General features: G+C 32.6%; 1 protein-coding gene across 1 annotated transcript in view; it reads right to left on the bottom strand.

Moving 5' to 3' along the window:
- Nucleotides 1-6: 6 nt before the first annotated feature.
- Nucleotides 7-15,715, bottom strand: part of LOC134246673 (intermembrane lipid transfer protein VPS13C-like) — a gene marked incomplete at its 3' end in the record, with an annotated part of 54,259 nt that continues 38,550 nt past the window's right edge. Inside the window, exons 15-16 of the mRNA XM_062729042.1 lie at nucleotides 534-628; nucleotides 7-96 (exon numbers count right to left, since the gene is read on the bottom strand). Coding sequence (XP_062585026.1) covers nucleotides 7-96; nucleotides 534-628 — 185 coding nt within the window. The remainder of the gene's footprint in view (nucleotides 97-533; nucleotides 629-15,715) is intronic.

The following is a 15,715-nucleotide window of genomic DNA, read 5'->3' as shown; positions in this document are numbered from 1 at the left end:
CATCACCTGTAGGATACACTCTGACCCCGGGGCCTCAGTACTGGTCAGGCATCCACAACATTGTCTAACCCTCAGCTGAATCTTGTAGGCCACATACTGTAATAATATTATAGGTGTGTTATTGTATTACTGTCACATACTGTAAGTATATTACACTAACATGTGTGTTATAGTATTATAAATGAATCAAATTAACAAGACATCAACGGGTCAAAATATGCTCAACTGAGTTATCATCTCTTCTAATTAAATCTTTATCTATGGAACAAAATCAAGCCTCTTGGGTATTTTCTAAAATTATCAGCTTACCTTTCAAAATTTAATTTCATATATTGTCTTTCTTAGTTTAATAGATTCTCTTGGTTTTAGTCTATTTCATCAGTTGCTACTTCTTGGGTTTAGTCTTAGACTAGATAACCAGTTGAACTTATTCACCCCCTGGATTAGTCTAGTTAATCAGTGGTTACCTCTATGGAATAGTCTATTTCATCAGTAGTTAATTCTTTGTATTAGACTTGTTAATTAGTGTTTACCTCTTTGGGCATGCTCTGTGGACTCTCTGATTCACTGTAGCCCACTCCTTCATAGATTTCCTGCTTCTCCTCCTCAGACAAATCAAACAGTTCGTCTGAAATATAATGCGATTTATAATTTATGAGGACTGATGATGAGGCAATGAGATTTTTTAAATAATTATATTGATAAAATAAAGAGAGATAACTCTTACATTACTTAATCAAAGGATGATAACTCCTAAAGTAAAAAAAAAATTGAGGTAACTCTTACATGGTCAAATCAATAAATAATTACTCCAAAAATTCGTAAATCAAAAAAGAAGTAATTTTAATATTGAAAAATCATGGAAGATAACTATATAATTATAAAATATTTCGGAAATAAAATCTTTGTCCCGGGTGAATGTGTCCGGTTTTGACCAATCCCGGGTATCCAAATATGTGTTTATTTTCAATAACCAGGGTTTAGTACTGCAACCGTTGGATGTTTTAAGTATTTTAAATTCAATTTCAAAGATCCAACAGAAATTAAATTGTAAATTTGTTGCCAAAATTAAGTTTAAATTGCCAAAATGAGTAATCCGGGCTCGCTACCAATATTAGTCACCTGGAAAAGGACAATCACAATAATCTTTGGAAAACACAATATTTTGAGATAAAATTTTCAGCGAAGGCCAATCGTATGATAATAAACTAGGTCCCTAAATTTTATGAAGAAAGAACGAGTATTTATTTCTTGTCAAAATCCCGGTTTTCAGTTTCGAAATTCCTGGCTGGGCCCGGGTTTCACTACCTATTTTAGTCACACTCATTTTCTTGAAACCATCAAATTTTGACCCCTCAATATGTTTATTGTGTCTAATCTTTGCTGAAAAACCCATATATTTTTTTTCTACTAAAACATTACAAAAACCACTTCAGGTCAACAACTGAGCTTATCCTAGTATTGTACCTAGTACATTCTAACAAATAGGGAATAAGAAATAGAACAACATATAAAGACTGAGATAAAATGTAAAATTGTGTCAACTTTATATCGAAGTTATCATGAGTTTGGTACACGATGGTTTTTCCAAATAAAAAAGTCACAAGATTTGTTTTATCTCCACTGATCAGATAAATCATTGCAGCCATACTCTCGTGTTCATGCATGCAGTCACAGATACAACAGATTTAAAGGTAAAAATCTCATCTCATTCTTCTATTGTTTTAATTTACCCAATTTTATACAGTATGTGCTTGCTTTTTTCAAAATTTTATCATTTGATTATTAAGTAATGATAATTTAATTTTTCAGCAATTTCAAGACTCTGATAAAATGGACCCAAGACTTTCTGCTCAGGACATCATTAGATGTGATGTCTGTAAAGATAGAATGGTACAAATGTTTTGTAACTTGTGTCCTATGAATCTCTGTATGGAATAATTAGGAAAGCACACCTCTGATGTCTCTAAAAAGCATAATATGGTGCCTTTTGCTTTGAAAAGATCCAAACTTGCATACCCTCAATGTTCAACTCATTCTGAAGAGCACTGTGAAATGCTCTGTGAAGATTGCAACATTCCAGCATGTCCAAAATGTGTTATATCTAGTACACATAGGAGACATCATTTCAAAAATCTTGATGACCTCATGAACTCTCAGAAAGAGAACATTGAAAAGGAAAGAAAAAGACTGAAAGAAACAGTTTACTCAAAATTTAAAGATATTATTATTGACATAAAAATCCAGCTAGGTGAAATAGATGGAAAATACAGGAAACTTACTTCAGAGGTCACAAATCATGGGCAAAAATGCCACAGAGAAATTAACAAAGTAATAGAGAAAAACAAGGAGAAAATCGATGAGATGAGAAACCAACACAGAGATGCCCTAAATAAACATCTCAATGATATAAAGAAACTTGCAGCTGATATCAGACAGTCTATATCCGAAATTGAGGACATTTTACAATCCAAAGAAGTCATCAGATCACTTTCCTATGAGATAAAATCAGAAAAATTCACCAAACTTCCATCCAAACTGATTGTTAAGTTTCCTGTGTTTACTGAAAATAATAATCAAGAGCAATGTTCTCAATTATTTGGTTCTTTATCATCATTATCCATTACAACTAAAAAAGATGGCTACACAATGGAGACACCAGAAGCTGTATCCTGTCCTCCAGTCAAACCACTGCTTGATGTACCAGAGGTCATCACCACCATAGACACCGGGTATGACGAACTATACAATGTTACCTGTCTGGATGATGAAGAAATCTGGATATGTGGGAATGACAAAATCATGAAACTCTACAACCTCCAGGGCAATCTACTGAAGTCAATCAAAACCAAGTCAGGGAACACATCAAGTGACATAGCAGTGACAATGAGTGGAGATCTAGTTTATACTGACCCTGGTACAAGAACTGTAAACATAGTGAAGAATAAACAGATACCAGGGTTCGACACTAACGGTAGACCGGCGGCCCGAGTCCACCAAAAAATTGGAAGGTCCACCAAATGTTCAGGACTAGGTGGACCGTCGGTCCACTTAAAATTTAAACACCATATTTAAAGACAGTGAAATCCAGGATTTCTTTTTCTTTAAATTGAAATCCGTAACTCAAATTATTAATTCCTCCATACCTTAATTATACAAGAATTAAATATACATGTAAATAATGTTTAGGTAATGAGGTGGGGGCAAGTAACTCGATATATTTTACATGTAAAATCGATAACTCCAATATTAATATAATATTGAGACACAAGAACATTCAACACGGACCTTGAATAGGCCTAAACATGAAAAATCCGTGCCAAATTATCCAGTCTATCCCCTGTTTACGTAATGCACAGAAAGGTGTGAAAATTTCACTGGGTATCAGGAAATCGCTTCACGCCTGAACGCACACTGTTGGAGATGATTAGAATTGATTGACAGTTGCACTTATGCATTGTTTTTTTTAAATAGATGTTCAAAGAGGCATAATTTACAGTAAATGAACTATTATCTGCAGTTTCATTTTCTTTTTTTGATATATATATTATATCACTACTTATTTGAATAGATAATAAATTTAGAAAATAATTAATTAATACAGATACATGTACCTATGTCAGTTTTGCACCGTAGTAAAAAAAAAATGATCTAGCCATGGATACATGAAAAATTCACTTGTTTATTAATTGAATAAATTCATTAATAATTGGAGTTTTAATCTACCTGTGGAAGCGAAACAAATGCAGGCTTTCACAATTGTAACTTAATGATTTATAAAAATATTTCTTTGGTTTATAGATTAATAGTTTTTTTTAAGTTTTACGATATTTCTTTAAAAAAAATCTGACTAGTCCTTAATATTAATTTGATTCTGTTGACTGGTTAGATTTATGCTTTATCATGTTTATTAGTCTGTCTGGAATCAATATATATTACAGTTAGTTTTAATTAACGCCTTGTGTAATGATTCATATATTAATTCAAGCATTTATAAGGGTCCACCAGATATTAAGAAGGTCCACCAATAATTTTTGACAAGTGGACCTGCGGTCCACCAAGGTAAAAAAGTTAGTGTCGAACCCTGGATACAGGAAGTGATCAGACTACATTAGGGTGGAAACCTTACAACATCTGTAGTACCTCCTCTGGTGACCTCCTGGTTACCATGTACAATGGTGATAATGAACATTCAAAAGTTGTCCGTTACTCTGGCTCCACAGAGATACAAACCATTCAGTTTGATAGTGAAGGTAAACCCCTGTAATTCATCTAACTACCTTAAATATATCAGTGAGAACAGGAACCTGGATATTTGTGTGGCTGACAGTGGAGCCAGTGCAGTAGTGGTGGTTAGTCAGGCAGGAAAACTCCGATTTAGACACACTGGTCATCTCTCTACTACCTGGAAGGGATCACTCTATCATTTTTTCTTTAAAAAGAAGGAATCATTTAATCCATGTGGCATCACAACAGACAGCCAGAGTCAGATCCTGACAGCAGACAGTGGTAACCACTGTATCCACATCCTAGATCAGGACGGACAGTTCCTCTGTTACATTGATAACTGTGACCTATAGGTTCCATATGGATTATGTGTAGACACCAGTGACAACCTCTTTGTGGCTGAGCAAGTCAGTGGTAGAGTGAAGAAAATCAAATACATGTAAACAATGTGTGCTGAAATTTAATTTTCATTGGGATAGAAGTGATCAATAATTTAGGAAATAATTCAATTTTTAATTACTTTATGCATACTTTATGCACATTTACACCAAATGTGATAAATTTGTATTCAAAACTACTGGCCCTGTGGGGATCTGGGTTAGAATAGGTCCTCAGTACCCTCTTGCTTGTCGTAAAAGGTGACTAAATTGGGCGGTCCTTCGGATGAGACCGTGTAAACCGAGGCCCCGTGTCACAGCAGGTGTGGCACAATAAAGATCCCTCCCTGCTCAATGGCCCTGAGTGCAGAGTATAGGCCTAAATTTGCAACCCTTCACCGGCAATGGTGACGTCTCCATATCAGTGAAATATTCTGGAGAGGGACGTTAAACAGTATACAATCAATCAAAACTACTGAGTAATACTGAAAGGCAGATTTCAGTGATTTTCAGTAACCCTTCAGCTACAATTTAGGTAGCTTCAGTCACCAATAAGCAAGCACATTTCTGTTATCTTTCAGTGACCTTTCTGTGCACTCTCAGTTGCCTTTAAGTTACCTTTCCATCGTCCTTCAGTCACCTTTCAGTGACCTTTCCATCAATGATTTTTTCACTGTTTTTTCACTAGTTTGACAGTAATTAGTTCAAAGTAATATTTAAATTTAATTTATTTTCACTTTAAAATATGATTTTGTTTTCTTCTTGTGATAAAATTTAGGTACATAGAACCGGTTGCTAATGGATGGATGTTACTTTAAATTGAGAACTTAAATGCTTAATTGTGATTTTAGAATTATTAAAAATTCTCTAATCGCAATTATCTTAATATTACAGATTACAATTCAACTGTGAAGTGATTTTTTAGTTTCTTCATTTTGTTACATGAGATATTGATTTAGAAAACGATTTAGAAAACCAAACATATTCATGACAAGTGATTTAAAATGATCCAATATTCTTATCAAAATGGTAACTGACAATATCAGGGAAAAGTCAGTGAAAAGGGTCTTTTCAATGAACAATCAGTTACCATATGATTCTGTCAACTAAATGATGTTATTTCATCCCATGATTCTGATAGAATGATATAATTAGATTGATTAGGACATATATGTCTGATGTTGAACATTGAATAAATTATTTTGCATTCTGTTATAAACACTTAAATTATATTTGTTTTCATTTGGACATTGTATTAACAATTTGTATTTGGCATTTCTTTAAAAAATTAAATGGTTATGAGAGAACAGTATCTGTTCAAAATGTCTTAGATATTAACTACTCATACTAGAAACAATTGCACTGATGCAATTTATGGAAGTATTCTGTCTCGATCCTCTGGATGTCTATATAGGTCTTATTCATATTAAATTCAAGGTTTGGCCATGCATACAAAACAAGAGACCCATGGGCCACAATGCTCACCTGAGTAACTTTGGCCATGCTCTTCTTCACACAAGACTTTCCCCTTGTAATATCTTTTGTTGTCCCATCCTACCCCTGGGGGCCATGATTAGAACAATTAAGAATCCACTATACTCCAGGAGATTTTCACATAAGTTTAAGATTTCTGTTCCTCAAGTTCTTGAGGAGAAGATATTTAAAGATTTTTTTTCCTATAAACTAACATTTCAACTTGGAATGCCTATTGAAGCCCTGTCCAACTCCTTAAGGAAGCTCTAAACACTGTACACTAAAGAGCTCTATTTATTGAGAAGTTTTATGCACTTAGAGTGATCTGTCCTTAGATGTAAGATTAAAGAAATTGTTATTTACCGTTAATTACATGATTAATAATAGATTAGAATAGTTTTAGCATTATACATGTATAGGACCAAAAGTAAGAAATTTAAATAATAATTTTCATTTTATTTCCCAATTAAGTGAACAAGTTTTTACAGTGCTTTCTGCTCACAAATAGTCCTTTGTCTTTGTATATTTTTCTTATGCAAATAAGGCAATTACCCTGTTCTAATGAATGAAAAAGTCTCAATATGCATATCTTTATACAATTTTTTTCTCTGAGTCCAAAAGACAGTATCTGTTAGTGTTTAGAGCCTCCTTAAACCATGAAAACAAAGAAAATCTCACACCCCTAAACCCACCCCATCCCCCGAAAATAACTGACTTCACAGTACAATTAAAGTTAATGGTAAAACATGATGATGACCATTGCTTTAATTTGCATCTTCTTTGTTGCAGGAATATGTTTTATATTTCAGAAAAATTAAATCTACATCCACTGGTATAAGTTGAAGAAACATATGATGAGATCATGTGAACATACAAATTTACCCACAACCTAGCATATCACAAAAATATGACAAATATATAAAGATAAGATAATATGTTTATGGTAAAAAACAATCAGTACATTTCACTGATATCTATGTTACACAGTCCACTTCAAATTCAACCTTTAAATTCATGTCAAAACTAAGACAAGTACATCTGTATTACTAAATAAATGAGAGTTCTCAACTTTTTTTACAGACATCAAGTCTGAAAATTAAACACAACCTCCATTTTCTTTTTTTTTTTTTTTTTTTTTTTACTTTTTTCGAAAATAAACACTTGAAATACAGAATAAAACCTTGAAATATATTCTTTAAGTCTTGACTTGAAATTACAATAAAAGAGGATGATAAACCAGGAAGATATTTGCCTCTGATCATACAAATGTCAAATTTAAAAAGGATTTCATTTTATTACAGTACAGTAACTGTTCAATTTATGTTCTTAAGTTTGAAAATCTTTTAAATAGTAAACCAATACTATAGATACATGTAGTGCATCCAAGGGCAACAACTGAGATTATATGATGTGCCCTTTTATCTCCAAATTTAGATTAAATAATAGACCAACATAAATATGATAAAAAAAAATATGATGCAGAAATATGTCAGTTCAATATCAAAGTTCATGTGTGATACAATATAGTTTACACACTGATACAAAAAGTCATATGATTTCTTTTATCTCCATTTCTGATAAATCATAACAGCCACAGTTTCTTGCTCAGTAACAGATTCAACAAAGAATTAACAGGTAAAAAATTATCTCCTTTTAATGGACTTATTTAATTTGAGAACTTTTCTTCATTTTCTCAATAGATATATTACAATAATATTATAATAATTAATTTTTACAGCATCTGCAAAACTCTGATAAAATGGACCCCAAATTTTGTGCCCAGGACACCCTAAGTTGTGATCTTTGTGAAGACAAGGTTGTACAAATGTACTGTAACTTATGTCCTATGAATCTGTGTAAGGGTTGTGTTGTGAAACACATCTCTGATGTATCTAAAAAGCATGAGGTGGTGCCTTTTGATTTAAGAAGATCTATGCTTGTGTACCCTCAATGTTCAGCTCATTCTGAAGAGCACTGTCAAATGCACTGTGAAGATTGCAATACTTCAGTGTGTCCCAAATGTGTCATTTCTGAGGAACATACTCGACACCATTTCAAAAGTCTACAGGATCTAATGAATTCCAAGAAAGAAAGCATTGAAAAGGAAAGGAAAAGACTGAAAGAAACAGTTTACTCAACATATGAAGAAATTGTTACTGACATAGAAGCCCAGCTAGCTGAAATAGATGGAAAATACCAGAAACTTACATCAGAGGTCACAAAACATGGAGAAGAATGGCACAGAGAAATTGACAAAGTTATAGAGAAAAACAAGGAAGAAATCAACGAGATAAAAAACCAACACAGAGATGCCCTAAATAAACATCTACATGATATAAAGAAACTTGTTGATAATATCAAACAGTCTATATCAGAAACTGAAGATGTTTTACAATCCAAAGAAGTAACCAGATCACTTTCTTATGAGATAAAATCAGAAAAATTCACCAAACTACCATCCAAACTGATTGTTAAGTTTCCGATGTTTACTGGAAATAATAATCCAGAGCAATGTTCTCAAATGTTTGGTTCTTTATTATCCTTATCCATTACAAGAGAAGAATATGACTACACAATGAAGACACCAGAAGCTGTATCCTGTCCTCCAGTCAAACCACTGCTTGATGTACCAGAGGTCATCACCACCATAGACACTGGGTATAAACCACTTTACAATGTTACCTGTCTCAATGATGAAGAAATCTGGACACGTGGAGGGGACAAATTTATAAAACTCTACAACCTCCAAGGAAAACTACTGAAGTCAATCCAAACCAAGTCAGGGAATGAGCCACGCGACATAGCAGTGACAAGGAGTGGAGATCTGGTTTATACTGACCCTGGTACAAGAACTGTGAACATAGTGAAGAATGACCAGATATAAGAAGTGATCAGACTACAGGGGTGGATACCTCGTAATGTCTATAGTACCTCCTCTGGTGACCTCCTGGTTATTATGAACAGTGATGATAAACAATCAAAAGTTGTTCGTTACCTTAGATCCAAGGAGAAGCAAACCATTCAGTTTGACAGTGAAGGTAAACCTCTGTATTCATCTAGTACCTACACTAAATACATCTGTGAAAACAGGAACCTAGATATCTGTGTGGCTGACTTTAGAGCCGGTGCAGTAGTTGTGGTTAATCAGGCAGGAAAACTCAAATTTAAATACACTGGCCATCCTCTTACTTCATGTACCAAGAGATCATTCTATAATTTTTTCTTTAATAAGAAGGGATCATTTAATCCAGTTGGCATCGCAACAGACAGCCAGAGTCGGATCCTGACAGCAGACTGTTGCAACAACTGTATCCACATCCTAGATCAGGACAGAGAGTTCCTCCGTTATATTGATAACTGTGGTCTACAGGATCCAAATGGTGTATGTGTAGACATCAAAGACAACCTTTTTGTGGCTGAGTGTGAAAGTGGTAGAGTGAAAAAAATAAAATACATGTAAACAATATATATGTGATGAAATTTTATTTTCATTGAGATAAGAGTGCCGGTAAAATGAGAATATGAATAAAATTATTCTTTTTACTGTTTGCAACTTTACATTAAATGTGACAGATTTGTATATTTGATAATTATCAAGAGTCCTCCATAACCCACGACATGTGACATATGTCCAGAAAAAATACTTTTACTTCTGGTTTTAGAGTTTGTGTACAGACGAATAATTTGCATGGCACCGCCTTTAAGAGAATCTTAGAAATGCTTTAGAAATAGTGTTTTGTCATGGGAAGAATTCCCTCAGAGTTCCTCAGATGGCTCGTACCTCACACATAAGCGAGCTTGCATGAATGAAGCATAGTGGAGTCAGCCGAGGATTGCCGAATTGGAAAAGTATGCAGTAAACAGAGAGCGATACTCAAATCATAAAAAATGAACACATGGTATTATCACAGTGTATCCTAAAGAAAAAGGTCTTGAATTTTTCAATAAAAGAACAGTAGACCTATGGATTTATATTATATAACTCATTCTTCAATACTGGTGAATTTTTAAAATATATTTCTTTTCTCCTTTATTTTCCAATAAATAAAGTGTAAGCAGATAGATTGATATTGATATGACTTGATACTTGTGTAAGGATATAGTATAAATAGTTTTATGGATATGAGTTGAGGAATAAAAAAATATTGATCATTGTTGTATTGCATTTATTGGATTTCAATTGCAGAAAATGTGACACAATTTTCGAATAGGCATAAAGATGTTGTTTTATTTAAAAATAAAATCATTTGGCATGATATATGTGTACATTATCTTAGCATATAAATGAAATAATATATTTATTTTGTCAAACATGCTAAAATTATCCTAATTATTTTTTTCTGAACTTAAAAATTTGTGGTTTATGTTCGTAACGCATGGTGTCCATATGCATTGAACTTTTTAACACCTCTTTACAAACATTAAATAATTTGTCAAGTCCAATTTCTGTGTTTAATTAATGAGTATGTGTGATAAATTATTTTTAACAATATGCTTCATGAACATAACTCAGTTCTTTTTGTAATTTTAAAATGATCTCTGATTGTAAAATGTTTGGTGTCTTGACCGTTACGAACATAATAGCTTTCAGTATGATTGCTAAAATAACAGCCAATGAATCATAAGTTTGGCTCAGGAAGTCCGTAGCAGTGGTATAATTATAAATTGAAAACGAAAGTAGAAAGGTTGCGCAGCTGTCTGCAAAAAAACATGGCGATGCTCATTGTGTCCATGTGGAAGACATAAGTTACGTACATAATAGATTCGGTAAGTATTTTCATACTGTATCTATTTTAGTGAATTTTTAACACATAAATACAGTCATTGTATCTCTATACCATGTAGCTATTAATCAGAAACTGAAATATGTCGCTTATGACCATACAAAATGCATAAATCTGTCCGAGTCGAGTACTTTCGGTTCAACATTTGACTTTTGATTCGCCTCTTTTGTTACGAACATGTGTTTTTGCATTATTTGTATAATCTATTAATGATAAAGTTATATTGTACTATATTTTATTCTATATTTGTTAGTTTTGTTCTGCTCTTATCAAAGGATGAATACTTTTTGAATATTTGTTTTAATATTGCCATATCATTTACGCAATTACGTTCATAACAGAGACACGAAAACTTGAAGTAGTGACATAATTTGTGCTTTAATTGCCTTCTTTCTGGTTTTATCAAGGATATAATTATAATAAATATAATTAAACAGTATATGTGTTGATTACGTCATGTTGTATTTTGTTTTTTGTATATTTTTTTTTTTCAGATTAACAAGAAATGACTGAATTATGTTCGTAACAATGACACAAAGATCCAAGACTCAAAATAGAAGACCTAGGATATTTAGCAATCCATCTGACAATTTATTTGTCTGCATTAATTCTCTTTGAAAGCCAGTCTATTATTAAGCTTTGAAATGAAATATTAAAAGTATTAAAGACAAGTGTTCGATTGTCTTGTTATTTTTTTTTTTTTTTGTTCCTTTTTAAAGCCTGATTCGGAGTTAGGTGTCCATGTTACTTACATAATTTCTCTTTTTTTGAAACTAGAAGTAAAAATTGTGACTTTTTAAATAAATTCCATTTAATATAACATTAATTATGATTTCATAATACGTTTTTGATTACATTATTTTCATATTTTAACAACTTGTTAAATTCTAGTAACATGTTGCTTGTTTAGTGCTTATGTAAGTAACGGTGTCCATTGGTAATCTTGGATATATTTTCTAATTATAATGGAATAAGGCAGAAATAAGTCATGCAATAAAACATGCAAACTAGTGTTTTTATACTTAAAAAAGGATTCACCAGAAAAGAATAGCTTATTGATTTAAAAACAGTCACTGTGGACACCAAGTTACGTACATAAAATTTCAGACATGCTTGTACATTTGGACACCTATCTCCTCTTTAAGACTTCAGATTATCTTCCCATCAATTTTTTTCAGAAGCAGGAAGGGTACTGACTCAATTAAAATACATAAATTATGAAATTGATTATTTTTAAAAAATAACCCTTTGGTCACACATCTGAACTCAGTACTGAAGAATGAGTTATATATTAATTCATAAATAACAGGTTCGGGTATATCTACAAAACAAGATGTGATTGTGAAACACTATGCGCCCAGCGGCAACAAAGTTTGAAAAAGCTATTTTTAGCATATAAGTCACAGTCAAAGTCACAAGGTCATTGGTGTCATTTCAAAAAGCTTCATTAGTGTAGTACGCATACCAAATATGAAATCTCTATCTCTCATGGTTCAAAAGTTATGGCAAAAGTTTGAAAAAGCTATTTTCAGCATATAGGTCACAATCAAGGTCACAAGGTCATTGAAGGAGAAGAGCCGACAAAAGTGTGCTCATACTAAATTTAACAAAAAACATGTTCAAAACAAACTTCTCGCTTCCATTGAAATGCCTTCGATGGCAAGCGGTATATCTAGTCTTCCCGACTCCCGACGGTCCCGGATTTTGGATTTTTAGCGATTTCTTTTTTACCGAAGCACAGAATTTATTCAAACTTCTCATGAACATTTTCAAGGTTAAAACGACTTCATTAATGCATAAAAACTTTAGGAAACATGCGTATTTAATACTGAATCAGCAATATCACCTGCCAAAAAGCGGTAAATCTAGTACTCTGTTATAAATGTTAAAACCAAAAACGGACACCGATGTTTTCGTAGAATTAATCGCGATTACAACAAAAAGAAGTATGATTTTAAAAAAATAAATAAAAGGAAAACCCCAGTTACATGCCAGATAATTTGTATGCACAAAAACACCCACATATTTTCTTTTTTCCCTTGTATAGAAGTCTTTGTCACATCATTTATTGTGCTCTACGACGTTGACATGGTTCCACCTCGGAGCCCCCTCCCCTTTTTATTAATTTTTATTTTTAAATTGATTTACATTTTGTTGTTTGATTTTAAGTTTATTCTAATTTATACTTATCCTAGGAAAACCAACACAATAAAAAAAAAAAACATGATCAGATTACATGTACTAGTAATATTTTACGGACCATGGTTTGTCTCCAATTACCAAATTACAAGTTAATTATGTTAGTAGCTTTGATAAAGCAGCAATTTAACATAAATATTTTTTTTAATTTGACAAAATATCTCTGAACTTTCACCACTGTATCAAGTGATTAGGAAATTAATTATTTTGCCCAAGCTAACACTGCTTAAATAAAGCTGTTATAATAAGTTATTATGGACTGCATAACATGTTAAAAAAAAATTCTTTGACTGAAATTCTAAGGAACCTGACATTAAAAAGTTATTTTGATATTTTGGGTTTTATAAAATTAAAATATTCGTATTTTTTAAACCACCAATTTCACTGAAATACTTATTCCATCTTTTTAAAAAATATTATGATCTACGAAACCTCACGTCTCCATGGTCGCCGCGCATTGCTATATGTATCGATAATTGATGTGCATAACTTTAAATTAAAAAAAGAAAATATGTGACAATTTTTTGTGCGTACAAATTATCTGGCAAATAACTAATGTGTTCCGCTTGTTTGTTGAAAAAATTATACTTCATTTTGTTGTTTTTATCGCGATTCTACGAAAACGTCGGTGTCCGTTTTTGGTTTTAACATTTATAACAGAGTACTAGATTTACCGCTTTTTGGCAGGTGATACTGCTGATTCAGTAATAAATACGCATGTTTCTTAAAGTTTTTGTGCATTAATGAAGTCATTTTAACCTAGAAAATGTGCCTGAAAAGTTTGAATAGTTTCTGTGCACCTTGAAAAGAGAAATCGCTAAAATATCAAAATCCGGGACCGTCGGGAGTCGGGCGTCGGGAGTCGGGAAGACTAGATATACCGCTTGCCGCCTTCGATTGACCTGTTAAATATTACAATTTGTCACGTGATGTCCACCTGCGAGTGTACTCATGAAAACAGTTACATTGTATTCTTCAACCTGACCTCAATCTAAATCATGTCTTTGAGCGTGTTTTGTTGCCTTTTCAGAGTTTAGTAAATTAAATATTGTTTTGATTTTGCGTGTCATCACATTTATAAAATAATTTCATGTTGACATCGCTGTAAAATGCTAAACACCTATTCGAATTTTTGGAAAGAGAGAGGGATAGAGAGAGATGTCAACAATGACACCGATCGATAGCCACGCCTCCTATAAATATTGATTGTGTGACATAAAAACCACTCCAGGTACATGTCGAATTCCAGAAGACGATATTCATGTATCGTTGCTTCAATTTTGATACACGACAACAGGGCATTGTTTTTGCACAAATGTTCCACCTAATATAACAAAGTATATGTTGCTCTTTCAATTGCACATAATTTATTTTGGATTTACTTCATTTACAGATTGTAAGAGGAGTCGCAAAAAGATCCAAAATAGGGCGTTAAGTCCACCCATTCTTTGTAAAAAATCAGTTAGTATTATATTTCAATTCCTGGCCAGTTTTTAAGGGTTGATATGTTTATTAAAAGTAATTAATGCTTAATAATATGAGAACATAAGTTGAGTGTGTGTGGAGGACCCTTAAAATCATTAAGACACACAAACACTATAAAACACTATATGATTTTGCATTCTCACTGTTATAATTCTGTAATTATGATTTATATTCAAGGTCAAGGTCACAAGGTCAAAACATCACAATGAAAGCAATGAATTAACACCCCCCCCCCCCCCCCGAAAACAATTGACTTCACAGTAAAATAACAGTAAATGTTCATGAGGATGAGTACTGCTTTTGCATTTTATTTTATTGCAGAAATATGTTTTATATATCAAAAAAGTTAAATCATGCAGTGTTTTCAAGGTCAACAACTGAGATTATATGATGTGCCCTTTTATCTCCAAATTTAGATCAAACAAAAGATCGACATAAACATGATAAATATGATAAAAAATATAATGCAGAAATATGTCAGTTCAATATCAAAGTTCATCTGTGATACAATATAGTTTACACACTGATACAAAAAGTCATATGATTTGTTTTATCTCCCTTTTCTAATAAATAATAACAGCCAGCCAGTTTCTAGCTCAGTTACAAAGAATTAACAGGTAACAAATTATCTCATTTTTACACACTTATTTAATTTGAAAACTTTTCTTCATTTACTAATTAGATTTTATTATAATATTATAATAATTAATTTTTACAGCATCTCCAAAAACTCTGATAAAATGGACCCCAAATTTTGTGCCCAGGACACCCTAAGTTGTGATCTTTGTGAAGACAAGGTTGTAAAAATGTACTGTAACTTATGTCCTATGAATCTGTGTAAGGGTTGTGTTGTGGAACACATCTCTGATGTATCTAAAAAGCATGAGGTGGTGCCTTTTGATTTAAGAAGATCTATGCTTGTGTACCCTCAATGTTCAGCTCATTCTGAAGAGCACTGTCAAATGCACTGTGAAGATTGCAATACTTCAGTGTGTCCCAAATGTGTCATTTCTGAGGAACATACGCGACATCATTTTAAAAGTCTACAGGACTTAGTTAAGTCAAAGAAAGAAAGCATTGAAAAGGAAAGAAAAAGACTGAAAGAAACTGTTTACTCCAAATTCGAAGATATTGTTACTGATATAGAAACCCAGCTAGCTGAAATAGATG

Source organism: Saccostrea cucullata, unplaced genomic scaffold (genome assembly GCF_032062105.1).
Source record: "Saccostrea cucullata isolate Sc308-1 unplaced genomic scaffold, CSIRO_AGI_Scuc_v1 ctg7716, whole genome shotgun sequence".
Classification (NCBI taxonomy): domain Eukaryota; kingdom Metazoa; phylum Mollusca; class Bivalvia; order Ostreida; family Ostreidae; genus Saccostrea; species Saccostrea cuccullata.
This window is presented reverse-complemented; position numbering and strand designations above follow the sequence as displayed.